Here is a 27,406-nt window from a genome sequence, read left to right on the forward strand (position 1 = left end):
TACTCTCCATCCCCTGCGAACTTCTGTCCCGCCACTGATCCCGGGTCAGCCCTATGAAGCTGCACAGATCATACCTAAGAGCACTGCCGGTATCTGAGGAGGACTAGCATGTGTCTCCCCCTTCTCAAAAAGTCAACTTTTTTGTCCTCTTCTTTGTCTGATATGTTTTAAGCACTTCTTACTTTCTGATTCCTCTCTGTGAGGTTCCACTTATGATCCTTTTAAAACATGGACTCTAGAAGGAGTCACAGTGGTTCAGGTCGGTTCTGATCAGTGCTGAGACAGGGAGTAACCTGGGCCTGCCCATCATCTCCTGCAGTCCAGTCCAGTCCCACAATACCTGCAGGACAGGGATCTCGTGTGGCAGAAACCTGGTCACTCTACCTCTAGGTCAATTTAGAAGCAAACTGTCTACTCCTCACTGTGGCTCCCCCAAGACCTGGCTATAGCCCCTAATTCCACTGGGTAGATCAAGTTTTGTTGCATAATTTAACTACAGATATGATGGGAGCGGCAGTGCATTATGTCTCATTTGTCCATTTTACCAGATTGACATTTTTCAAATTCATCTAATTCCTCCCCCTCAGTTCAGGCCGCCAGCTTCTCTGTGGGTTTACTGCGCATCCAGCTATGGGAGTCCCACTGCCTCTAATTTCTGACATCAAGGCCAGGGTAAGCTCTCTAATATACAGTTAGTCATGCCATTCCTTATCTAAGACCTTTAGGTAGTTCTCGTCACTCTCATCTTCTTAGCATGACTCACAAGGCCCAGCGTGACTGATGCCTGATGCCTCTTCATCCTTCACTTACCCAGCCTGTGTGATGAGTGAGTCACGCCAGACTTCAACAAGTTTGCCTGAACAGGCCGTGTTCTCTTCCACTGTCGGGCTTTGCACCTGTTCTTCTGTTTTCCTGGAACCCCCTCCCTCTACCATCCTGTCCTCTTTACCTGGCCTTCTCCTTGACAAGCTTTATGGCACCCGATAGCCCCCTCCTCCAGGAAGCCTTCCTGACTCCCACCTCTAAGATTTCCTCTCCCCTTCCACTCCCTTAGCACAGTGACTGGTACTTGTACCATCATGTTTACCAAAAGTCGTTCTCAAGACCACAGGCCAGGAAGTCCACAACCAAATAGTGAGAGCCGGTACCATCTACACACCTTGATGTGACAAGGGAAATCAGTCAACCAGCAACACACTGTGTTGACCTTCAGAATCCTCCAGCCTTGAAGAGCAGAGAAAAAGGAACAGCCCCCCTCTACTAAGTCTGAGAATAGGACACAGTGAGTCAGTGGGAAAACCTACAAATCTGATGGGATGCAGCGAAGACTTAAAAACAGTAATGATAAAGCGGAGTTTGCGTTGCAAATGGTGGTATCGGGCAGACCCCAGGAACTGAGTCACCAGCACTTCCAGCAGCCCGTGAATGCTGCAATCTGGAGTGGCCTGGCCTTTTTTAGTACCCTGTCATCAGCTCCGGGTCCTCAGCCAGATGATGGGTGTTGATCTGAGCGGGGGACCAAAGAGAGAGGAAACAGGCCTGTGCCCTATTTCTGGAACGGAAGCAGTATGTTGAAAGAGTAAAGGAACGCATTCATCTATTTGGAGGAGTGCATGGGAAGGTAATGAGATGAAGAAAAAGTCTCAGTCCCCAAAATCCCTGTTTGGGAAAGCGCTGCTTTTGTCCTGAAATAAACATCTTAACCAAAGCTGGGAATGGCCCTCATCCTGCAGGCTTGGGCTCCAGAAACAAGGACTATTGGTGACGTTCCATATGGTAGAGAAGTGGGGGGTTTCAAGTGCCCTTCAAAAAAGAGAGGGTTTCAGGGCACCCCCAGAAGCAGCAAGAGAAGGAAGAACCAAGGAGAATAAAGGTAGCAGATGGCTAAACCCTAATCCACAAAGACAAGTACAATATATTTATTCATGACTTCATACCTGGAAGTTTGTACCTCTCAATCCGGGCAGCCCAGGGAATGGGGTCGATAATATTGTAATGATGTTGTACGGTGACCCAGGGAGACATCCCTCATTGTGGTGAGCCCTGAGCGACCTGTGAGAATGTCAGATTACTATGCCATGCACCCGAAACTAATACAAGTTTACATGTTAGTTACACTTCCGTTTTTTTAAAAGAAAAAATGTTACTTATTTAAAAAAAAAAAAAAAAAAACTTTGCCTCTACGTGTCCTTCCTTTCCTGGATATTTTAAAAGAAAACTCTAGGGTCAGCGATCGCTGATAGACATTTAAACTCCTGCCTCCATAGAGCCCTTTTGAGACGGTCTGAGTCCTGAGAGCCCGGGGCACCGCGCGGACCCGCGAGCCCGCGCCCAGCCGGGAGCTGTAATGAGAGCAAGCCCTGCGTCTGATTACAGCCTGCAGAAGTGCTGCTTCGTCTCCTCTGCGGCTGCAGCTGCTTATATTTTTCACCTAAACTGCTTCAAACTGCAAATTAGCACATCTAAAAAAGATCCTGGATGCTCAGGGCTGCGGCGGGGGGGCGGTTAAGATTTCGGAATTCGGACCATGACTCTGGCTCCCAGTTGGTGTCCTGGCTGCTGCTCGAATCTGATAGACTGAGTACTTGCTCCATGCTCCGCGGCGAGTACCGCTCTCGTGGCGATGGGAAATCGGAGGTGAGTGGAATGGGACTCCGTGAACTCAGAATCTAGTCCGGGGGACGGAAATACGACAAATCACCCAAATGAAAGGAGCTACGTCCTGAAACAGAGTTCTGTGGAAATGCTGCCTCATAGGACAGGTGTGCTGAAGACGTGGGGAAAATACATGCACGGCCAATCGTAAGCCTTTTCTTCTGGGGCCGCTGTATCCTGTTCTTGTCATCAAACATGACCGCTGCGGCTACGGCCACAGCCCGTGGAGAGAAACGACAAACCAAGCCAGCAGACAATGGCTCCCGAGAAGACGGCGACTCCAGACCCGAAGTTCAGCATCACTCCATGAAGGCGACGCGCCTGGTCGTCAGGCTGTTTGCAGAGGAAGCCCAAGTGTGGCCTCCCCGTTCGAGGGGTCAGACGGGCCTAGAAGGCACAAAATACCCAGAAAGAGCCCCCGAAGGAGGCTCCGCTCCCTGCTCCCGGCTTCATTTGGATGAAATCGGGTGATGATGAGCATCGGGGAAGAGCCGATGTCCTGACAGGCAGTCTGCCCCCGTCTCAGGCTGGCGTGTGATTGTGCAGGGTGGCCCTGGGTCATGACCACGGTCTGGGGGGGGCAGCCCGGCCCGGCGCAAGGCACCCCGACCTGGAGGTGAGAGGCGATGAGCACACACACAGCTTCCATCCCTCCATGGGCTCCCGTCTCCCCCAGAGCCCAGATTCTGTTCTTGATACTAGAGACAAAAGAAGGTGCGTGCAAACAGGCAAGGAAAGCAGTTGAGTTGAAAGCGTTGTCCGGGTCAAAACCCCTCCGTGTTGACCCCCCACCTCCGAGGCAGAGGTCGAGCGCTGGGTGGGGCGCATGAGCCTCCCGGGAGTGGCCCTCTGGCCTCTTCTGCCCACGTCTTGCCCTTCTGCTTGCCCTTTTGGCCTTGGGAACTCTGGCTTGTCACGTTCTCGCACCCCAATGACCAGGTCCAGCCTGACCACGTCACACTGTCCCCTCCTTTGGCTGGTTCACGACTGCCCATCCCAACACACAGCGAGGTTTCCCCGACTCCGCGATAACCCCACGGCCCTGACATCCCCTCTCTGCCCCGGAGTCCTGTTTTAGGATCGCCCTTTGGTAAGACTGTCTCTTGGACCAGCCACTGAGCTGTGTGGCACCTGTTTGCCACCACATTGCTGGGACCAGGCAGGTGGCCCTTGGTCAAGTGCGTGAGGAACTGGGATGCCTGTCGATGTCACTGGGCTCTTTCGCTGTTGCTGGCAGAAACCTCGTGAGCAGTGCTCCAGGGACGGTAGGGAGACCACGGGAAAAGAAAGAAACATGAGCCCCTCACCCTCCCAGAGAATGCTTCTTAACTGTGGAGTTGGGTGGAGGAAGGGAAGATGAATTTAAAAGATAGGGAAGGAAAAATGAAAGAAAGAAGGAAAGCAGAATATTCTTACAGCCACTCATTACTCCGTACGCCTCAGTCAGCAGTTCCAAAGAGGTTCGAAGGGATCCAAGTCAAAAGGGAGTGAAATTGGGAGGCTTTTGCAGATAAATTATATCTTACAATTATGGTAATTATTATCTATGATATTAAATTGTAACTGTAGGTTGTATATGAACATAATGCATGCGGCATGTAATGTGTATGTGATGCTGTATCATAACGGCAAACACGACCCGGCACCTTCTCTATGCTAGGCACCGTGCCAACTGTCTCCACACACCCTCTCCTTCCGTTGCAGCAGCTCAAGGGAGAAAGTCTCCCTGTCCTCACTTCACGAAGAAAGGAAAGCTTAGCAAGGCTAACTTGCCTAAGACAACACTGCCATGGGGCCTCGTTACCTTGCATATATCTAAATAGAGAAGTCTACACTTGTTAACTGAAACTTCCCACCACTACACAGAGACAGACAGGTCCAAACAGTAGGTCTCCAGAAGAGCTTGTCAGGGCTACTGTGTTCTTACAGAAACACCACCCGTGTCTCAAACAGACCAACAACTCCATCCCCCAGTGGAATGTTGCCCCCGTCTAGAATCTGGCTAATTGTAAGTGCATTGTAACTAGGGAACTGTTTCCTTAGAATCTGTCCCAAATTATTAGGGAAAGGGCTTCTAAAACAAAACTGAGATTTTGTTTAACCATTCTCTGGGTCTTGAGAAACCGTTTCTTGATGGAAGAACTTTGGGGTTACAGAGTGGAGAGATCTGTGGCTCTGTTCTCAGAGATTAATGTACAACTATTTGAGTGTTGGAGGAACACAGCACACACCTGTAATTGCTGTGGGCGCTGGACGGGAAGGCCTGGGCTCGTGACCCCTACGTCCATGTGGTTTAGGACTGCGAGGCTTTGTTTATCCTACTTCTTTGCAATCACTACTCCTCATACTCGACATCATCTACCACTTTCCTTCTCTAAAATACAGATCCTCGTATCTGGTGACTTCTTGATTCTACTAGAACCCCCTCTCTGAAGGTTTTAAAGTGATGGCATTTGCAGAATTTCAGTAGCTCGTTTTTTCTCTTCTCGGGGCAGAAGTGCTGTGACATCCACCAGACGACGTGATAGTTGTGTACCAGAGTCGGTTTCCTGACACGGGCCCGCAGTATGCTCACATTTGGAGAATCGGGAGGAAGCGTACAGCTGAATCTTTGTACTTTTTTGCCACTTTTCTGTAAGCCTGAGATGATCTCAAACCAAAAAGGATAAAATATAGGGAAAATTATGTAAGTAAGGAATTTTCAAAAGTAAAAAGACAAGGAAACACAGAGGTGGAGGGAAGCAGGAATCCAGGCTAAGCTCCTGATTCGGGTAGATGTTGGCCTGCGTGACACAGTAAAGACGTACCTACTGTCATGTCGGGGTGCACAAGCTGTGACCGTCTCCCTGTGTGTGCAGGCCACATGCCAGCCTGGAGGTCTCAGTCTCTGTCTTACACACACACACACACACACACGCACGTACGAGGGTGCCTCAGCTTCATTTTTCCCTACGCCCCCCCGCATTTCCACCCTGTGGGGAACATGGCCACAAGGGACCCAGAACCTCACAACCCCATCTCCAGAAAGAGCTCAGTCTCTAATCCCGAATTCAGTAATCCTGGAAAACAGTCTCATTATTTTCATGGGGTCCCCGATGGGCCCCTCCGTGGACCGGGAAAGGTAGCCGGGAAAACGGGAGCCCGTTTCCCAGGATGGTGACCCAGAGACGATGTACAGAGTATACGGGCATGAAGACTCCAATGAGAAGGTTGCAGATGAACCCCAACATGAGAACTAGCGCTTCAGAGGTGGCAAAGGAAACAGAGTCCAATTACGGACACTCAGCAGGAGCCCAGAGTACATGGCTGAAAGCTGGGCGGGGCCACGGTCACGGAGCATGGGGACAGTAGATCTCTCTCCCAATGTGCTCGTCATTTTCTTGTTTCCACTCTGCACCTTGAGATGACTCTAGAACCTTCCGTTCTCATTCTCAGAACCATGGGTGAGGGGTGTCCTCCAACAGACAGGTCTCTGCCCAGTGTTTCGGCCCCATTTCCTGATGCATGAAACCCCCTTGTGTATGTAATACCTTCTATTTCCTAGAGTAGGTTCTTCTTGACCTCTCTGCAGCCCGTGGTCCCCTCAGCTCGGACCTCCTCCCTCCCTGCTCACCCTCACCATCCCTCCTGCTCCCCTGACCTGCCTGCTGGGCATCTATAATGGGGATGAAACCCCATCCTGTGGGACGCCCACGCTGACCCCTCTTTTCCCCTCTCAGCAGTGCAGGCACAAACAGACTTTCCTTCTTCCGCTCTCCTTTGGACCTTTCAAGACCCCTATTATCCCACTAATTACACTGTAGGATTCTTTGAGCTTACACCTGAGTCTCTCCCTGGAGGGCTGGCAGGCAGGGACACGTTTCTGTTTACCTCCTGTGCCTCCAGCACTAGTCCGGTACCAGCATACAGAATGAACGCAGAAGTTCCAGGAGGAACAGACAAATCATAAGCAAAGCGAGCCACAGGCCGATTGTACAGCTCTTCCATTTCTGGAGGCGAACCTAACTTAAAGGCCCATCAATACAGTCATTCAAAATTTCCCTCCCTCCTTTTAAAAATGTGGGGTGGCAGTAAGGAAAACTTACAAGAATGGTTAAGCATGAAGCCTTCCCGCCCGCACACCCGTGTTCTCAGCACCGTTTGTGTCTTCCCACTTTTCTGCCTGATGTTTGTGCTTTTTGTTAGTAAACATGGCGCCAAATTTGTCCAGTTCTGTAGTCTGTTCTTTTGGCTACAATCAATCTTTTAATATATTTTCTAAAAAATTTTATTTATTTATTTATTTATTTGTTTGTTTATTTATTTATTTATTTATTTAACAGAGAGAGATCACAAGTAGGCAGAGAGGCAGGCGGGGTTGGGGGGAAGCAGGCTCCCTGCTGAGCAGAGAGCCCAACGTGGGACTCGATCCCAGGGATCATGACCTGAGCCGAAGGCAGAGGCTTAACCCACTGAGCCACCCAGGCGCCCCTCTTTTAATATTTTACTCATTGCTATTTTATTTCTGATGACTGAATTATATAATATTGAGTTGCCATAACTTCTGTAACCACTTGCCTATTTTCAGACGTTGAGGGGGCTTCCAAGTTTTTGCTCCAGGATTAGACACAACATAAATATTTCTGTTTCTAGTCCTTTAAATGACTTTCTTAGTGTTAGAATGTGACCCAAATACTATAATCCTTTGTATAGCTCTTGGTCTGCATGGCATAAATGCTTTTTAGAAGGACCCTACCCACTTCCAAGGTGAAGGCATGTTTTTGTCACAAAGAGTCAGTCCATATTTTTCTAAGATCTTACTCCAGGCCCAGGTCCAGCCACATCACAGGAGATCTGAGCTCCCACCACATTAAAAACTGCCTCAAATGCTAAAAAGTAACTGAAGGTCAATAGATGAATTGAGTATGAATTAAATGAATGAATGGACTTGAAAAAATGCATTGAAGGTATATTGCATATAGTGAACATATCCATGGTTCACATGTGCTTTTATTTGTGTTTATGTATATGTACTTACAAGTGTATATATATGTACATACGAAAGAATCGTCTAATCTAACTTGTCCTCATGCACCCTGAACCGAAGCCGACAGGCGGAACCCCCTGTAATTCAACACCTGCTCAAGTGTCTCTATCCTGTAGTCAAAGACTTTTGGGAGCAACTCCACAAACTCCTTTCATAGCTCATTTTAAAACTAGCAATGGCTGGATCAAAGGTTGTGTCCATCTCTCTAACCAAACTCATCTGTGGTATAGGTAGGTCTGTTTTCTTCCCGCCCCTCCCCACCGCCCCTTCCTCTCTCCCCTCCGCTCTCCCTTATCTACTGCTGAAGTAAGATTTTTCTCTCACCCTAACAAAAATGTCTAAGCTTTAAAAAATTGTAATATAATTATAAAATATTACATGAATGACAAGTTAAATCAATTTTTAGGAATCTGGGGTTCAAAGGGGGCTGTATTTACTGGAGGCATCTGAAGAAAGGATGGAGGCTGGGAGGGGGCTGAGGCCAGCTGGGGGCCGATTGCTGGAAGCTGGCCCCCCCGTGGGCAGTCTTCCAGGCTGGGACTGAACTCCTTGGAAATCCAGAAATTTAATCCCTTGGGAAAGCTAGATTATTAGAGATTGAAATATAAAAACCAGAAAAACAATTGGATTGTTTGCAGTGAGAAAGAGCATCACCAGTCAGGTGCTGGGTCTGCTTGCTCATGTTCTGTGGGGCAAACAAGACTCCACAGGAGCCCTAGGGGGCCCAGCAGTCTGCTGGCCAGCCCCCCGAGGTCCCCTGCCAAGGGCACAGGCTTTGAGCTTCAGCAGGTCTGGGTGAAAATCCTGGAGACAACACTTCAGCTGAGAAGTGAGATACCTTGGGCGCCTGGGTGGCTCAGTCGGTAAAGCCGCTGCCTTCGACTCAGGTCATGATCCCAGGGTCCTGGGATCGAGTCCACGTTGGGCTCCCTGCTCAGTGGGGAGCCTGCTTCTTTCTCCTCCCACTGCTCCTCCTCCTGCTCCTTCTCTCTCATTCAAATAAATAAAATTGGGGGAAAAAAAGGTTTCTTTTAAATTAGCCAAAACTGGATTTCACAGCTCAAAACTCCAACAGCTAACACATCTACAAAGTGGTCGGGTCAATGTTTGATTCTAGGTCTGTGTAAATACAAAGTCTGTGCCTCTCCTTGAAGTAAGACAAGTAGGCAGTCATTCTCAGCCCATCACGGGCACCTCAGCACCGTCTCAGAAACAAAAACAAGGGACTGAATCTGCAGGGACCTGGCAAGAAGCAGCTCTGCGTGGAGCACTTAATCCTGTCATTTAAAACCTTTCTCCCTGTGTCTTATTAGCAAGTGGAAACTTCTGGATAGTCTGTAGGAGCCTCTGCTTGGAGGCTCCCCACCTCCTGTCCCGTGTGGATTATTTTTCCGCAAATACGACTCACTCTGCTGTCTTCTGTGATAGAGTCTCTCATTTCACGTCCTTCCAGTCCCGGACTGGCTTTGATAGGATCTCTGTGGGTTGGACCCATCTGGATTTAAATTTAGATTTAATATAAGAAAGACAGAGAGAAAGCAGACTTTGCTCCCTTGTAAAGAAGAGAATAGGGAAAAGGAAACACCTAGTGGGAAATTATCAGCCTGGGTTTGTCATTCTGTTTTGAAAGGTCGAGGATGTTGCCTCACACGGGCCTTGTGGCCTACTAATGTGTAAGTGACGTAGGAGTTGTCCGTTGTGGTCTCTGCAGTTTCCGCACACTGCGACTGAGGAGAGAGACAGGGAGAGACGGGGAGAGAGAGGTCACTACAGGAATAACCTCGAATCGAGTCTCAGTGAGAAGGCAAGTCATTTACGCATTTTCATGGCTTAACAAGTATTAGTAATAAATTGTTTGCAACAAACTTCACAAATGACGTTCAGACACGCAGTGTGTCACCACTCAAAACCGCGGCTCTGGATGAGGGCGGTACTGATGCTTTCTGCGTCTGGAATCTTCCCAGCACTGTTTGCACCTTGTTTTGCTCGTCCCAGCCCTCACGATGCCATTTGCTCAGCCGGCGCAGTGTTTGCTGGCTTCGCCGCACAGCAGAGTTCCCCGGAAGGCTCGCGAACAGACGCTGCGCCGCCTTCCGTAAGTCCCGGTGGGGCTGAGAATGAGCTTTCCCGACACGTCCTCAGGGGACAGTGCTGCTGCGGGTCCAGCAGCCACACTCTGGGAACCCCTGATTGAGTCAACCCTTCAACCACTCGAAGGGCATTTCCTCAGACCTGCGGGCGACTGAAGTCAGGAGCTCAGTCCAGCACTGTCCTGTAGGAGCGGGAGTCCGCTGAGCCCCGTGCTCGGGGCTCTCTTCTGACTTGATGGACTCCTTTAGGACAGTCCAACCGAGCAGGTACCTTCCCCCATTTTACAGATGAAGATACCACAGCCGAAAGAGACCAAGTAACCTGCCCCAAGTCCTGGGGACAGGTGTCAGAACGGGGATTTGAATCTATGTCCGCTGGATGCCAAGTGGTCATCAGACACCGCGCAGCACGCCCGGCTTGTCCCACAGCACTGAGGAGCTCACACGCCCGACTGCTGTCTGTCTTTGCAGATTAAAACACACGCACCTACACACAAAACCCATGTTCAGAGAGGTTACGTGACCTGCCCAAAGTCACAGAGTGAGGAAGTTCCTAAAACTGGATCTCCCTTTGGTGCCAAAGTGCTTTTCCCACTGTAAAAACCATTTCTCCGCGCTCTCTCTAGATCAAGACCTGTCCTAATCAGAGCCGGGGGAGACGGGGAGCCCAGGAAGCCAGAGTGCTCCCTTCCAGTTGACTGCGATGCATCTCGTGCGTTAGCTTGTTCTAGGCTCTTCTGATAGTTGGGAGGCTACGTCCCACCCTGAGTCCACACAGGCTAAGGCCATGTTTCCCCAATGGTTCAGGATCCTGTTCGATGCTGAGGAACGCCAGAGAGGATGCACCAGATTCCCGCGGCCCATTGAATTTTGGGGGAAGGGACCGGATTGCCAGGGAGGAATTAAAGCATATTCTAATCACGGACCTCTTCTGTCCTCAGAGTGGAAGAAAGCCCCCACGCTGAGACTCACCAATGTTCCCATCAGATTGGGTTAAAATTAATCAAGTTCACCCCAATCTGTGTAAGAAGCTGACCAACTTCATGAAGGCTCAGTGTTTTTCTGCTCTTGGTAAATCGCAAGGAATGAAGCTTCCCCCGACTCCTGTATACCCTGGTGTTACCCCGTCATCAGGGAGAGAAGCGAGCTGTATAATTACCTTTTGAGACATGAATCATCCTTGCTCCAGGGGCCCAGACCTACAGGAGGCTATAAAAGCAGCTGGAGGGCCAAGGGCAGACGCACACGGTCGGCCTCGCCCGGGCTGATCGCAACCCCGAGCTGCCCCGAGGAGATGAAGGTGCTCCCCGCTCCGGGCCTGGCTCTGCTGCTCCTCACGGCCCTTGAGCTGTCTGCTACCGCCCCCTCCCTGTCTGCAGCCACCCCCGGGACCTCACGGAACAACTACCACCTTGCACAGGTTTGTGAGTCTTTACACAATTCCTCCGCCCGGGCCGGAAAACCTACAAGGGTATAACGAGAAAACAAGGAAAAATCCATTACTGTTTTGAGACCCCTCTGAGTGGCCCGGAGCTGAGGAGAGACTGCCCCCCGGACAGCTAGGACCCGTGTCAGGTTCACGTGGGGGGGCACGAGGCAACGGAATAAACGAGCCTCCAGGTAGCAAGTTTCCTACTGAAACTGAAGCAACTTGCAAAACCCATGCAAGACAGAAACACCAAGTATGAGACGGCAAATGTCGGTGGAAATCAGGGCAGGAAAATAGCCCCCGAGGTGTGAGTTCCACCCTTGCAGGGCAGGTTGTCAGTGACACGTTAAGTGCCTGGCAGCCACCGGAGAGAGGTCCTGGGTTCATGCATTAGAGGACGGCCCCGGCTTTCAGCGCCAGCTCGATCCAGTCCAACGTGAACCGTTTGTCCTGGGCGCCTACCCGCTCTGCCCGAGAGCCATTCCTGTCTAGACATGTTCCCAAGGACCTGACTTATGGCCACTTTCTGTATGTTCCTCTCTGAAGGTCTCTCTGAGCTGGTTGGAAAGGATGTGATACAAATAATTCATGTTAGAATTTTTGCAACAATTATGTGACTCCACGTGATTCAATGTTTATTTGCTTCCAAGTGTTTGTGGCGTTTAAGGGAAGGTGACAATGTCATCTAAAGAAACCTCCACAGGGATGCCCAGCCAGCTCGGTCAGCGGAGCGTGTGACTCTTGATCTCAGGGTTGGGGGCTCAAGCCCTGTGCTGGGTGTAGGGTTACACTGAAATCTGGGGGAAAGCGTCTGACCATGAAACTCCCAGTGTTCGGGGATGTGTGCGGGGGAGACGTGTTTGGGCCAGGACCTAACGGCTGTCTGTCGACTGTGCCGCAGGCTTTCCTGCCCGCCACACTCCGCCGATGCACACGCACACGCCGACTGCTTGCACACCCGTCCACGCTTATTAGTCGGCAGCCCCCCCACCAGTCATTAAACATTTCCTATCAGCCCTGCTTATAAACGAGATAGTGGATGCCAAGAACAGAGCTCTTACCTGACCTTCTGACTACAGCCCACTGCCGGGCAAACTAAATTCGCAGTAACGGATCTCAGAATTCGGGGTCTATTTCGTGTGGCTTTAAACTGTGACTTTCGTGGGTACCCTGTAGCTCTGGGTCCCTTCTCCTGAAACGTAACTTTCCCTCACTTGGCATCATGCCGCTCTGACTCGGAGGCTAGAGTCGCTGGGACCTCCGGAAGGAGGGTGATGCGGAGGCCGTGACCCACATGAGGGCGTCGGAGACTGTGATTCCTGTCCTGGTCCAGAAAAACCAGTCACCGGGTCAAACCGGCCTCGCATTCTCGTTCACATACCACCTGCGTCTACACCGCGGAGGCGGAGGATGGCGGAACTGAAAATACTCACGAGCAGCCCCCTTCACAGCAAAAAGAACCTGAGCCCTACGCAGTCTATGCGGGAAAGAGACAGGAAGTCCCGGGAAAGATAGGCTTGCTAGCAGCGTTTGGACAGCCTGAAGTGGCGTTGGGATGCTCGGGGTCCCTGACGACTTCTGCTCCAAACTAAGTCCGCTCTCCCGGGCTCCCTTACGACCTGCTCAGAAAGACCCTGCTCCGAGGACCAGGGGAGCTCAGCAAACTGCATCTTCTCCCACAGCAACCCCAGTCGCCAGCCCCGGGCAGGAAAAAGGCATCCCCTTGAGCAAGCTAGCATGATCCGAGTGAACAGCGAGAGTGGGTCCCAGTGACGAGAAAGAATTCTCGTCCCACCCCGTGATTTATAGGAATTCAGCGGCCGCCACCGTCTGCCGTGCGTGGTTTCTCTTCTGCTCTACTTGGTTCCACTGTGGTTTTCTTTAGTTCCTGTAGGTGCAATTCTAGCTTGTCCCTTCGGGATTTTTTTACTTTTTGAAGGAGGCTTGGATGCCTATGCATTTCCCCCATAGGACCAACTTTGCCATATCCCATGGGTTTTGAACTGAAGTGTTTTTGTTCTCATTGGTTTCCATGAGTTATTTAAATTCTTCTTTGATTTCCTGGTTGATCCAAACTTTCTTTAGCAGTATGCTTTTTAACTTCCAAGCGTTTGAGTTCCTTCCAAATTTGGTCTTTCGATTGAGTTCTAGTTTCAAGGCATTGTGGTCTGATACCGTGCAGGGACTAATCTGTCTTTTGATATTGGCTGAGGCCTGATTTGGTATTTGTGACCCAGTGTGTGGTTTATTTTGGGAAAAGTTCCATGTGCACTCGAGAAGAATGACTATTCTGTTGTTTTAGGGTGGAATGTTCTGTGAGTACCTACAAAGTCCATCTGGTCCAATGTGTCCTTCAGAGCTCTTGTTTTTGTGTTGTTGTTGATCTTCTATTTAGTTGATCTGTCCAGTGCTGAGAGAGGAGTGTTAAAATCTCCTAATGTTAATGTATTCTTGTCTGATTCTTTATTTTGGTTAGCAGCTGGCTTATGTAGGTGGCTGCTCCCGTGTTGGGGCATAGATATTTATAATTGTTAGGTCTTCTTGGGGGACAGACCCTTTAAGAATAAAACAGTGTCCCTCTGGACCTGTTATTGCAGTCCTCGTTTTAAATTCCAGTTTGCCCAACTTGAGAATTGTTATCCAGCTTTCTTCTGAGGCACATTAGCATGAAAACTGGTTCTCCAGCCCTTCACTGTCAGTCTGGAGGTGTCGTAGGTTCACCAAAGGCAAGTGAAACAAAAGCGAAAATGAACTTTTAGGACTTCATCAAGATCAAAAGCTTCTGCACAGCAAAGGAAACAGTCAAGAAAACAAAGAGACAATCCGTTGAATTGGAGAAGATATTCGCAAATGACAGTACAGACAAAGGGCTGCTATCCAAGATCTATAAAGAACTCCTCAAACTCAAGACACACAAAACAGATAATCATGTCAAAAAATGGACAGAAGACATGAACAGACACTTCTCTAAAAAAGACATACAAATGGCTAACAGACACATGAAAATATGTTCAAAATCACTAGCCATCAGGGAGATTCAAATCAAAACCATAATGAAATACCACCTCAACCAGTCAGAATGGCTAAAATTAATAAGACAAGAAACAACCAGTATTGGCGAGGATGCAGAGAAAGGGGAACCCTCCTACACTGTTGGTGGGAATGCAAGCTGGTGCGGCCACTGTGGGAAACCGTGTGGAGATTCCTTAGGATGTTAAGCTAGAGCTTCCCTATGACTCTGCAATTGCACTACAGGGTATTTACCCCAGAGATACAGATGTAGTGAAAAGAAGGGCCATCTGTATGCCAATGTTCATAGCAGCAATGGCTGCAATCGCCAAACTGTGGAAAGAGCCTAAATGTCCTTCAACAGACGAATGGATAAAGAAGATGTGGTTCATATGTACAATGGAGTATGATGCCTCCATCAGAAAGGATGAATACCCACTGTTTGCATCAAGATGGATGGAACTGGAGAGGATTATGCTGAGTGAACTAAGCCAAGCAAAGAAAGATAATTATCATACGGTTCCACTCGTATGTGGATCATAAGCAATTGCAAGGAGGACCATAGGGGAAGGGAAGGAAATTCAAAGGGGGAGAAATCGGAGAGGAGCCATGAGAAATGATAGACCCCGAGAAACAATGTGGGGGTTTCAGCAGAGGAGAGACAGGAGGGTGGAGAGGGTCACGGGGTGATGGGTATTGAGGGCATGTACTGTGATGAGCCCTGGGTGTCATACGTAACTACCGAATCACTGAATGCTGCACCAAGGAGTAATTAGGAACTCTACAGTGGCTAACTGAACATAATAAAAATAAATAAGTAAAATAAAATAAATGAAAAATAAAAACTTAAAAAATAAAAAAAGATTCTTGCAAGGAACCACCACCAGGGAAGTGAGTTTCCCTGGCCAGCAGGGTGGAGGGTGAGGATAAGCTGACACCCCCCCACCCACCCCCCGGCCGGGAGCACCTTGTCCAAACAAGCCAGCGCACCTCACTCCTTTCATTGTTTCCTGAACAACTGCAGTCCATGTTCACAGCAGAAAACTTTGGGATCTAGGAAAGGGCGAAAAATAAGTCGTCACCCATAGTATGACAGCCCAGAGGTAAACAGGTCTGGTACGGACCTATTTCTTTTTCTTTCCATTACTGATGTTACTCGTGTTCATACACATTACATGCATATCTTTATTATCAGTAGATCCATTGACATCAATTTCAATGTTAATTTGCATATTAACCTTATATTAGCATACATTTGTAACAAACAAGTTTAATATGCACACATTATAGTGTTTCATTTATTTTTGGAATTATGCTTATAATCCGTATAAAGACTTTACCTCTATATTGTCATTCTACTGAGTGTGTCTTCCCATGTCATTAAATATTTTTCAAAAATGGGCTCTCAGAGGCCTAGTGTTGCTTCAAATGAATATTATTACATATTCAACAAATCTGCTATCGTTAGACAGGGAGCTGTCAGTGCTTTATGATTTCTGTATATAAATATGCACATAGAGCAGAAATCCTACACATAATTTATATAGAAAATAACTAAATATACAGTTCCTGTGATAGATGAACATTTACGCGCACTAAGTAAATGCCTCATGTATAATATATAAATATAAAATTTTACGTAAAATAAAACATACATACAGTTCTTCAGCTGTTCATGTTTCCCTGAAATACGGTGGACGGTGGAAGTCCCCTGGCCAGCAGCAGCTCTGGCTCTCACCCCACCCAGGAAGTCCTAGAAAAGTGTCTTGAATGATAAATTTAGAGGTTTGAAGCCTTAATGTGCATGTGAAAAGCTTATAATCTATGGGTAATTTTATTTGCCTTGGGGGGGACAAAGGGCAAGTCATGGAATCTGCCCTGGGAAGACAGGCTCAAGCCCACAGTCCGCTCAGTGAGCGATGGAAAGCCAGCAGGGAGCGGCACGGGCCGTCTGCCTTTGGATCAGATGAGAGGCGGCAACAGTAGGGATCCAAGCGTTGAAATCCTATCCATTCTGCATAATGTACAAGGAAAACATGGTACCGGTGACTGTCTTCTTGGGAAATACACTAGTCTTGGTTTTGCAAATTGGGTCGAGATTTCAATGACAAATGCTCTGTGGGGAAAGTGTTCACATTAATTTCCTTCCGTTATTTTTTCCCCTTAGAATAACTAGTCCTTTTAGGAAAGCTATAAAATGCAAGTGAGTAAAAAAAAGAAACCACACAATCCGCACCACCCAGACATAACCATTGTCAATAACGCGGAATGTCTCTGTCGAAGCTTTCTCGAGCCAAGTCTTTTCTTCCAATCATGGGGATATGCGGTCCCAGCTATTTTTAGGTTGTCGGGAATATTGTTCCTTTTTCTACCCCGAGCGCGGGTCTCTCGTGGTTGTGTCAGCCCGTCTCTCCGTTCCAGGCCTATCTTGACAAGTATTACACCAGGGAGGCAGGGCCCCAGGTCGGCGAGATGGGGGCGGCAGGAGGCAGAGCCCTGGTCAAGAAGATCAAGGAGCTGCAGGCCTTCTTCGGCCTCCGAGTCACCGGGAAGCTGGACCGGCCCACGATGGACGTCATCAAGAGGCCTCGCTGCGGAGTTCCCGACGTGGCAAACTATCGCCTCTTCCCAGGTGAACCCAAATGGAAAAAAAATTCTTTGACATACAGGTAATGAGATGGAGTCTTTCCAAAGTCAGAGAGAAACACCCTCTCTCCTTTTCTTTTCCTTTAGAAATACCCTCTTCAATCCGTATAGAAATCCTGGCTTACCACCACTGTAAGGAAGACTTTTTAGGGCTAAGCTTTAGATGGGGACTTTGGAAGACTCAGGGTTTTTCCAATGGTTGGCCGTTTGGGGCACAAGTAATTTTATCAATTAGAGACAACACACTTGTCTTTAAAGAAAAATAACCTAGTTTAGATTAGTAACCTGACAGTACTGACCAGTTTTCTTTAAAACAAGTTCCTCAATCAGAAGGAAACAAGAAAACTCACCTATTAACAAAGCAATTGTTTTATTAATTCCAAAAATAATTTTTTGACGACTTATTAAATGCCTACTCTAGACATTCGAGTTTGGAAATACAAAGATGAGTCAATCCCGTTCTCTGACCCTCACGGCCCCCTTCGGGAGACACACAAGCAAACAGATCCTTGCAGCTCCCTGTGACAGATGTGAGCCCACTGGTCCAAGCAGAGAACTGTTGTCTCACCCAGAGGGGCCGCAGGGGCCCACTGCTGAGCCAGCTGGCCTCCTTCCTGGGGCCCCATCCACCTGCGGGTTGGCTTGGAGGCAGGCTGCACACCGGGGCCTTGCACCTACTGGACAGATGTGGCCTCACAAACGGGCACCTGCATATTTGCTCCGGGCCTGGCTAACGGCGAGGATTCTCCCAGGGCAAGACGAGACCAGGCGTGCCGAGGGCTGGCCCAGTGGGCAGGTGCTGCCCAGTGCAGCTGAGAGCCAGGTCCGGTATGGGGCCAGAGTCTGTTCTTCAGATGAGCACATCTGGCAGAGACGGGGGCCAGGGTGAGGCGGGGCTGTTCCAGCAGTCCCCACAGGGCGGTGCTGGAGCTCACTCCTCCGGCGCCCAGAAGCCCGTCTCCACTATCTGGGGTTTTGCACCCAGTTGTCATCCGCCCCAGACCCCTGCAGGCTGGTGGCTGAACGCAGCCATTATTAAAAATTAAGCTCTGCATACCTGCAATTAAACAAATTATATTTATACACCAGTTATTACATATTACATTCTGGATGTTATGGAATTAAAAATAAACAGCCATCCAACAGTGCTTCCACCACTGTCCCACACGTACCTGGGATCTGTGTTCATGAGGCCGTTGGCACTATGCTACGGTGGGGGGCCCTGTGCTGCTGCTCAGGTCTTCCCAGCTGTCCCGGCCGGGGGGCAGTGGGTGGCTTGAAATTTTCCCCCGTGAGAGCGTTGACAGTATGGAAATTACAAAGCCCTCACTTGAGAAGTTTTGGTCACAGACCCTGTCCTTACAGGGCAGCAGCTCAGCGGGGGGGGGGGGCGGGGGGAGGGTCCCGAGTCCCCGTGGTCGGTCCAGCGAGTGTCCACAGCCCCGGAGCAGAGCACCGGGGGCTCCTCTCAGGCCTGCTCAGGCGGCGACCGGCCTGAGTCCCTAAGGCGTCGGGCTCCGAACAGGGTCATCACTCTGCGGCGCCCAGGGAGGTGAAAATCCGGGCTAATCCCATAACAAGGAGAATCAAACCGTTTCAGTGGCTGGTGATTCCCAGGAGCAAATACGAAAGCAAAACATGACCGTTGGGGAGAAAAACGCCCACATGGTAGACCCCCACTCCCCCTGCCGTGCGTTCCCACCGCCTCAGGGCCGGGACTCCTTCAGGCCCAGCACTCACTGAGAGGAAACCGTGTCCTTCTGTTTCCACAGAATATCCAAATACACGCCTTCCATGCCCTCGGCAGAGGTGGACAAAGCCGTGGAGATGGCCTTGCAGGCCTGGAGCAGCGCCGTGCCTCTGAGTTTCGTCAGGGTGAACGCGGGCGAGGCCGACATCATGATATCGTTTGAAACTGGAGGTACGGGGGCCATTCTCGGACTTTCGTCCTGACCCGCAGGAGACAAGCCCTGACGTGTTTCCTTCCACACAGAGTGATGGGTGGAAGCCAAGGTCATGGCAAAGTCATGGGTATGTCTGGCCTGGACACAGGACCTGGGGAGTTCTCAGCATGTCCCACTGTGCTGCATGGGGCCGGAGAGGGGGTTCTGCTCTCACGGTGCTGTCCCTTCAGAGACAAAGTCGTCCCATTCAGCTTCCCTGTTGGCTAGGAGGCCAGCGGACCTCATCCCCATGGCACTGCTCCCAGCCACACACCCCTTCTGTATCCACCAGGAGTCCCCACCAGAGGAAGTCCATGCCTGGCCACAGTGGCCCTGGCCACGCTTCCCCCTTGGCAACGGTCAGGAGAGCAGCACTGCTGTCTTGTCCACACCCTCTGGGGTCCCCAGGCCGCCCCCACCTCCCCTACCTCTGCACCCCATCCTCGCCCGGGTAAGGCGTGGAGGCCTAACTGGGCACAGGGCGTGGGGGCAGGCTCCGAGCCCCTTTCAGAGCCGCCTGTCCAGGGAGCTCGGCTCAGCTCTTCTCAGCTTCCAGGTAGCCGAGGTGAGCGAGCGCTCCCGCCTCCTCCCTCCACAGACGCCGTGGCCGAGGGTCCCTGTTCCCTCGGGTCTTGACCTTCAGGGAGCCTCAGGTCCTGGGACGTACATGTTGGGGGTGGGGCTGAGGGAGGGAAGGTGGTGCAGGTCCTGGGTGTGAGGGCTTCAGGGTGGCCCTGCATGTGACCTGGCCCGTGTCGGGTTCTCTACCCCCCAAGGCTTCTACAACGTGCCTCATTATGTTCTCTCTCCTCCTTTATCAAATTTCTAGTAAGCTGTTAGTTAAATATTAGCGAAACAGAAACATGGGAATCTCCACAGGTTAGGATTTTAGGGACACCTTTACTGCTTGCATGAGCTGATATAGGAAAGCATATCGAAATGCCCGAGGAAACTTCTGGAAACGTCTCCCACGTCATCTTCCCGGTAGAAACAGAGGGAACACGTTTGCCCCGTCCGTTGCTTGTCACTGTCTTAGCTGCACCAGACTCGCACACTCAGCCCGCCCACACGTGCACATCCCGGCCCATCGGGGCTGCTTCCCACTCCTGTAAGACGTCCGTAGGACATAGACATCGCAATGAAAACAGTCACGAAAGAGCATTTTTTCTATTTTTAATGCTAATGATCTTTGAAAGGCCAAATATCCCTCCTAATTTTTCTTTTTTTTTTTTTTAAAGGATTTTTATTTTTCTTTATTTGACGGAGATCACAGGCAGAGGCAGGCAGAGAGAGAGAGGGGAGGAAGCAGGCTCCCCGCTGAGCAGAGAGCCCAATGTGGGCCTCGATCCCAGGATCCTGGGATCATGACCTGAGCTGAAGGCAGAGGTTTAACCCACTGAGCTGCCCAGGCGCACCCCCCTCCTAATTTTTCAATGGACAATTACTGGTTGACATGTGAACCTCTTATAAAAAATGAGTATTGGAAAGTAAATCTTGAATGATAAGTGTCAATGCTATTTAGAAAAGAAAAGAGAAAAAAGGTGTCCCTTCCCTGTAATGTGAAGCACGCCCCCAAAATTGCCAGGAGGACTCACTGCTGTTGGCGTCTCTCCCCACCCGTTTAGATCACGGGGATTCCTATCCGTTCGATGGCCCTCGGGGGACTCTCGCTCACGCGTTTGCACCTGGGGAAGGCCTGGGAGGCGATACCCATTTCGACAATGCTGAGAAGTGGACTATGGGAATGAATGGTATATATGCACAATTCACCATAACCTGGAAAATACTGTACCTTCTTCTGGGCCTCCACCATGAAACCCTGAGGTTCAACGTCCCAAGCCACCCTTTAACTAGGGAGGCTGGCTAGGAAAACAAGTAAGCCAAAAATCCAAAAGGGAAGTTAAGGGAAAAGACCCCCCTCCCATGTGCCATGCACTTGTCTGAGCTCTGGTTCCTGCCCGCCATCTTGAGGAGGAGGGAGCCCTCCCGGGCACGGCGCTCTTTTTACTTTCCGTGACATTTACTCTCTTACTTATACTTGGAAGTGGGCTCTATTCCGAGATGACTGGGAAGATTCCGTGCTCTCCAAAGAAGTGTGACGGGAATGGGTTTTTAAGTCCCAGGATCTCATGCCCGTCTGATCCATGTCTCACGGCCCCTGGTAGCTGTAATTAAGCCCTTCTGGATCCCAGGCTGCTGACGAGGAACGAAATGGCTTGGTTGACGTTTCCAGCCTTCCCACTCCGAAGCCCCTTCTAGCCGAGGTCGGGGGAGCACCGGGGAATCCTCAGCACCAGAATAACCCACCAGCCTTTGAAGAATCTGGTTAGGAAAAAAAAACAAGTTCAATGTGATTGGGGCATCCGTTCTCCTGTGAAGACGGAAGACACTGAAAACAAAACCCCGAGTGGAGGTTGTCTTTCTCTGTCTCCTCTCCTGTAGGTTTCAACTTATTCACCGTGGCTGCCCACGAATTTGGCCACGCCCTGGGCCTGGCCCACTCCACAGACCCGTCAGCACTAATGTACCCGACGTATAAGTACCAGCATCCCTACGGGTTCCACCTGCCCAAGGACGACGTGAAAGGGATCCAGGCCTTGTACGGTATGTGCATGCCCTCCCTTGGCTGCTCACCGCGAGAGCCACAGGCACTCGGTCTCCCACTTAGAGAAAGCATCCGTTCCCAGGAGTCACCTGCACAGGTAGAGGTCAAGCTCGGGACCATAGCTGCACCTGTGCCCTTTTAGGAAGAGCTTATTTCCAGATGGGAATACAGCACATTGGTTCTTCAAGCCCCATAGAAAATGCCATCATCTGTCTGGGTTTTGGGGGCTTTTATTTTGTTTTGTTTTGTTTTGTTTTGTTTTGTTGAGCGCGGGTCCGAATTTAGGTAGTGGGGGAGGATGGGTGTGTTTCGTAGTTCCTACATATGGTTCTTACCCGTCTGCAGATCACTGACCTTATCTTCCTAAAAACGGCTAGGGCTATGCTAAGACCCAGACACCGGCCACATAGGCAGCCTGCGCCTTGCCGCACGGCGCCGTGGGAGTCACTGTCTCACCCATGTTTCCCTCCGGGATGCTGGGACAGTTGAGGCTCAGACACAGAAGCGTCCCAGATAGTCTGGATGCTCTCAGGAGTTAACATTCCTCCCGAGGTGATAAAGAAGTATTAGGAGCTCTAGAACCTGCCTTCCTCACCACAAAGACAGACCCACGAAGTCCTGAGAAGGAATCCCAGAGCCCTCTTAGACCTTGACCCTTTTGCTTTCCCGGATCAAAGGCAGACGGCTCTAGGAAGCAGACCTTCCCCTTAGCCTCAGAGGCTGGTTCCTCTGCCTTCACCTGTCGGAGGCTCTCGGCATCCTCTCAGCCCAGGAAGGGACCCGGAGAACCGGGCCGGCCCATCTTCCTGAGCTTGGCCAGCCCGCCTGGGGACGGGCACACACCTCTGCAGACAGCCCCTGAGCCGTGGGACCCGTGCCGTCCAGGGAAGTGTTCAGCCGGCTCTACCCACCTCAGAGACAGGGTTCGTGCCAGCTCTGTCCCTCCTCTGAGGGACAGAGACAAAGGCTGTGAAGGCCTCCATTGTGCAGACTTGGCTTCGGAGAACAGAATGGCCAGGTTCCAAGGTGAAGCAATCCCCGCGGGCCACTGAGAGGGACCGAGCCCCAGTGCCTGCGTGCCCCTTCCAGATCCTTCCACACGGAAGGTCACCACCGTGCTGAAGGCCGTGGTCACGGAGCCAGGGGACAGAAACATTTGTTTTGACGTGGCCATTTCTGTACAGTGACCAGAATGCATGAGCATGGTGTGACGTGGCTGGGAGCAGACATGTCACCACCCAGGGCCACCTCTGGCCCTTTAGCAGGTGGCCTGGCTCACAGGGAGTGTTCAAGACTGACAGCACATTCCTGACCTGGCCGCCTTCCAGTTTCGGATCCTTTCCCAAAGCCTCACCCCGTTGCTGACCCTGTGCCACCCCAGAGCTTACCCATCTCTCTCTCTCACGGGTCCTTCCTTGTGCCTCAGTCCCTCTGGGCACCATGGGGACTTGCTCAAGGGAGTCACCAGCGCCAGCAGCTCAGCCAGCCCTAGCTCCCCTCCTGCAGAAGACATATTGTTTCCAGGAGCACGGAGTGGGACAAAGCCCCCAGTAGCTCTCCCCAAGGCGCAGGCCCCCGCTTTATGGAAGGATCTAGCAGAAGGTGCCCTGAACCAGTACGCCGCTCCGGGGGGCCTTCCTTGCCATAAGGACAACTCAGCCTTTCCTGGGGGCCTGATAAAAGGCTTATCGTGCAGGGTGCCCAGAAGTAGAGGAAAATGATAGGAAGACACACGGGAAAGTTATCTTATTGAGAACAAAGAATTTAACTACCAAGAAATAATAATTTTTTAAAAATAGAAGTGGTAACTTTTAAAGAATAAAAAAGTTAAGGGACACCTGGGTGGCTCAGAGGGTTAAGCATCTGCCATCGGCTCAGGTCATGATCCCAGGGTCCAGGGATCGAGTTCTGCATCGGGCTCCCTGCTCAGCGGGGAGCCTGCTTCTCCCTCTGTTGCTTCCCTTGCTTGTGCTCCCTCTTTCTGTCAAATAGATAAATAAAATCTTTTTTTAAAAAAAGGAATAAAAAAAGTGGCAGCTATTAAAAACCATCTCTGGTTTGGAGAATCCGCAGCTGTCAGAGAAGTTAGGTGTGACGGAATAAAGGACATGATTGCTCTGACAGTCACTACGGGCCACTCGCTCTCCCGAGGGCTTCACAGACAGGAGTTCTCACAAAACCCGCCAAGGCAGCTCCTGTCTTCCCCCCTCCCATTTACTGAGGAAGAGATGGAGGCTCAGAGAGGCTCCCTGATGTGCCCGTTTATCCTACAACTCCGCAGCTAGTGAAGCTGGGATTCAGATGCAGGTCCACCTGCCGTAGACAGCCACGCGCCTTATCACCTGCCACACAGCCCAAGGGGGTCTCTGGAGCAGAAGGGGACGTGCTAGATTCCTGGTACCATTTTGACCAAGTCACTTTGAATCCTAGGACCCCGGAAAACATTCCTGGGAAAGCCCACCATGCCCCACGCACCCCCTCAAAGTCCATCCAACCCTGACCTCTGCGACTCCAGCTCCTCCTTCGATGCCGTGACAATGCTGGGAAAGGAGCTCCTGCTTTTCCGGGACCGGTAAGCCTCAGACACAGCACACGTCTCTCCCACCTGGATCCACGCAGCCCGCTAGGGGTCCTGCTGCCGCCACGTTTGAGGACTGTGCAGAGATGCCGTCCTGTGTAGCACCAGGATGGGAGGCACGGGTCTCCAGGGAGACACAGAACTGCCCAAACCACCATTTGTGGGGCAGCTACCATATTCTTGGCACTGGGCAGAGTGTTTTCCATATATGTGAGGTACTTCTTCAACCCTTTTCACCGTGAAGGAGAATTTACAGATGCAGAAAGAAGCTCAGAGAGAATAAGGTACTCTCCTGAGGTAGCAGTTCCCTTGAGTGGCTGAGTTACAACATCAGCCCAGATTTATCTGATGCCTATTTTGTCCATCACTGTATCCCTAGTGAGAACACACAGTATATGGTCAGTAAATACTCATCAACAGGTTAGATAGATAGATAGATGGACAGACAGGTGGGCTGACGGGTGGGTGGTCAGAGGGGTGGTTGGATGGATGGTCAGAAGGATGGATGGATGGCTGGCTCGCTGGGTGGATGGATGGAGAGATGGATGGATGGATGGAGAGATGGATGGATGGATGATGGGTGGCTGGGTGGGTGGGTAGTTGATCAGAGGGATGGATGGATGGGTGGATGGATGATCAGAGGGATGGATGGATGGGTAGGGAATTCCAAAGTTATCGCTCTGCTGAAACCCCTCTTTCTCAAGGCCCCTTGACTTTTCAGCTGTCAGCAGGCTGTCAGCCAGCCCGGACAGGGGAGGAATACCAATGGGTTTTGGTTCTTCTGTAGCTACAACTCCCGAAGAACATCCTGAGGTTTGAGGATCTAGTTCTGTTGCTTTAGGAATATTTCTTTTGAACTGATTAATAGAAGTTTTCATAGTTCTATGAGTTGTAAAGGCCAGTGAGGTGGAATTGATACTTAAATTTAATGGCATAAGAGGAATGCCTGGGTGGCGCAGGGGGCTAAGAGTCTGACTCTTGGTTTTGGCTCAGGTCATGATCTCAGGGTCCTGGGAAACCCCACATAAGGCTCCGTATTCAGCAGGAAGTCTGCTTGAGATCCTCTCTCTCCCTCTCCCTCTGCCCCTTCCCCCACACATGCTCTCTTTCTAAAAAAATTAATAATTAAATTTTAAAAATCAAAAAATATATTGAATGGCAGAGGAGATGGACTAACTCGTGATGCCAGAGAAGCTGGGATATTTAGGGACGGTGCTGGCAGAACGGCTGTGTTTATAGCTGTGTGAGCTGATCAGCAGGAGAACTGGTTGATCTTTATTTTTTTATAGTTATTTTTATTCTTTTTTTATTAGATTTTATTTATTTGACAGAGGGAGAGAGATTGCAAGTAGGCAGAATAGCAGGCAGAGAGAGAGGGAAGCAGGCTTCCTGCCGAGCAGAGAGCACGATGCGGGACTTGATCCCAGGACCCTGAGACCATGACCTAAGCCGAAGGCAGAGGCTTAACCCACTGAGCCACCCAGGTACTCCCTTGTTGATCTTTATTAGTATGTTTATGGTCATGGTCATCACTCAGGGAAATCAAATAGAAGTAAATTTAAGATTAGTGCAATAGTGTAATAATAGTGTTATAATAATTAGTGTAATAAGCCTGGGTGGCTCAGTGGGTTAAGCTGCTGCCTTCGGCTCAGGTCATGATCTCAGGGTCCTGGGATCGAGTCCCGCATCCGGCTCTCTGCTCAGCGGGGAGCCTGCTTCCTCCTCTCTCTCTGCCTGCCTCTCTGCCTACTTGTGTCTGTCAAATAAATAAATAAAATCTTTTTTAAAAAAGATTAATAAGGAAAGAGGAAATATAATTTTATTAAGCCTCTCAGGTTTGAAATTAATGGGGAAGTTTTCATGAGAGGACAGGAAATGGTGTTTGGTGACAACGTTTTCTCATTGCGGTACGTCAGCGAACAACAATGTTAGTTTCTTGTGGGCTGAGCAGCGGAGGAATGGTGAGAGGCCCTGAGTAGTCATTGGGGAAAACCCAAGCAGTGTGGAGAATTCATAACGGGGTGAAGGAGCATGAAATTCTGTGTTTTGGGCACTGGGGTCACGTTCAAGTGCTGGAATGAGAGTGGAACACGAGGACAGACCGCTCACTTCAGGTCGCACGCATCCTTGTGTGAGGATCAGTGGTCGGGGTCATGTTGTGGGAATAAAAATCCAGCAAAAAGTCTTCCGGTTACAAGACACTTCGTAGAGTGGACCGGGGGCAGTATTTGCAGTTAGAACTCGTGCCAGCTAGCAAGCTTGTCCTAGCGGTGGGAAGAGAGTGGTTTGGGACCTCAGATAGCCGCTGGGAAGCAGACTTCGCAGGGCTGGGCGCCCAGCCAGGCAGGACAGCTCTGCTCACCAGCCCTGGGGTCAGGTTCTCCCAACACCAAGCAATTCTCAGACTCCAGCTGGGGATCCTACGACTCCGCTCACTGCTGACGGCATCCACCCAGAGGTAATCATCAGCTGACCCCGTGGGTTCAGGGCTCCGTCCTACAGGACCGCCCTCCGCTTCAGATGCCAGTTCTAACCAACCAGCTGTAAATCATGTTCCCATGAACTCCTCCTTAGGTCTGACTGCTTTACGAGCACAGCAGACCGAACTCAGGAAACCAGTTTACTCATAAGATTAAAGTTCAGGAGAAAAGGATGTAACTCAGGAACGGCCAGAGGCAGAGGCGCCTGGAACAGTGTCTGGAGAAAGGGCTCGAAGCTTCCATGCCCTCCCCAGGTGCAAACCGCCCCCACATCTGCCCATCCGCTTGTGTTCAGCAACCCAGAAGATCCTCCAGAAGCCCCTTCTTTGGGGTTTTTATGGAGGCTTCGTCACAGAGGCATGATGGATTAAATCACTGGCCTTCGGCATCTGATCCAACCTCCATCCCCTCTTCCCTCCCTGAAGGGGGAGAGGTGGGTGTTGGGACCAACTCTCTAATTACCTGGTTGTGCCCTGGGGTAAACACCACCCCCCTACTAGGTACTTTCCGAAAGTGACCTTGTTAACGTAACAAAGAATACCTTGATTCTCTCATCACCGGAAATTCCCAAGATTTTAGTGGGCTCTGTGCCAGAAACTAGGAGGAAGACCAAATATGTATTTCCTGTTACAAATCCCAATATCACAGATATGTTGACAGTTTTGATAACGAAGCCAGTGGAGTAGAAGTCAGTAAGAAAAGGCCTACCTGTGAAGCTGGTCTTCCAGTAATGAGGTTGTAGGAAAGGGTCAAGCTTTAAGCCGCCTGGTTTTCGGATGTCTTGTCCATCATTTAAATGATCAATAACAGACCCGGCACATGAATAACACAGATTAAAAACACACCTGTGAGCGGAAGTGAGGGATACGGGGTGCGGTGGTTAGTATCATCAGTAATTGTTGTTAGGATCAACCAGCTCGTGGGAAAGAAGGCGACAATCTTTCC

At 50.3% G+C, this 27,406-nt stretch overlaps 1 protein-coding gene across 1 annotated transcript in view; it reads left to right on the plus strand.

The window, feature by feature from the left end:
* The first annotated feature begins 11,065 nt into the window (after positions 1-11,065).
* The window catches only part of MMP20 (matrix metallopeptidase 20), a 46,580-nt gene continuing 30,239 nt past the window's right edge, over positions 11,066-27,406 (plus strand). The window contains exons 1-6 of the mRNA XM_044260609.1: positions 11,066-11,191; positions 16,631-16,878; positions 18,628-18,776; positions 20,424-20,549; positions 21,241-21,402; positions 23,834-23,975. Of these exons, the coding sequence (XP_044116544.1) occupies positions 11,066-11,191; positions 16,631-16,878; positions 18,628-18,776; positions 20,424-20,549; positions 21,241-21,402; positions 23,834-23,975 (953 nt within the window). The remainder of the gene's footprint in view (positions 11,192-16,630; positions 16,879-18,627; positions 18,777-20,423; positions 20,550-21,240; positions 21,403-23,833; positions 23,976-27,406) is intronic.

This window comes from Neovison vison, chromosome 7 (genome assembly GCF_020171115.1).
Source record: "Neovison vison isolate M4711 chromosome 7, ASM_NN_V1, whole genome shotgun sequence".
NCBI lineage: Eukaryota > Metazoa > Chordata > Mammalia > Carnivora > Mustelidae > Neogale > Neogale vison.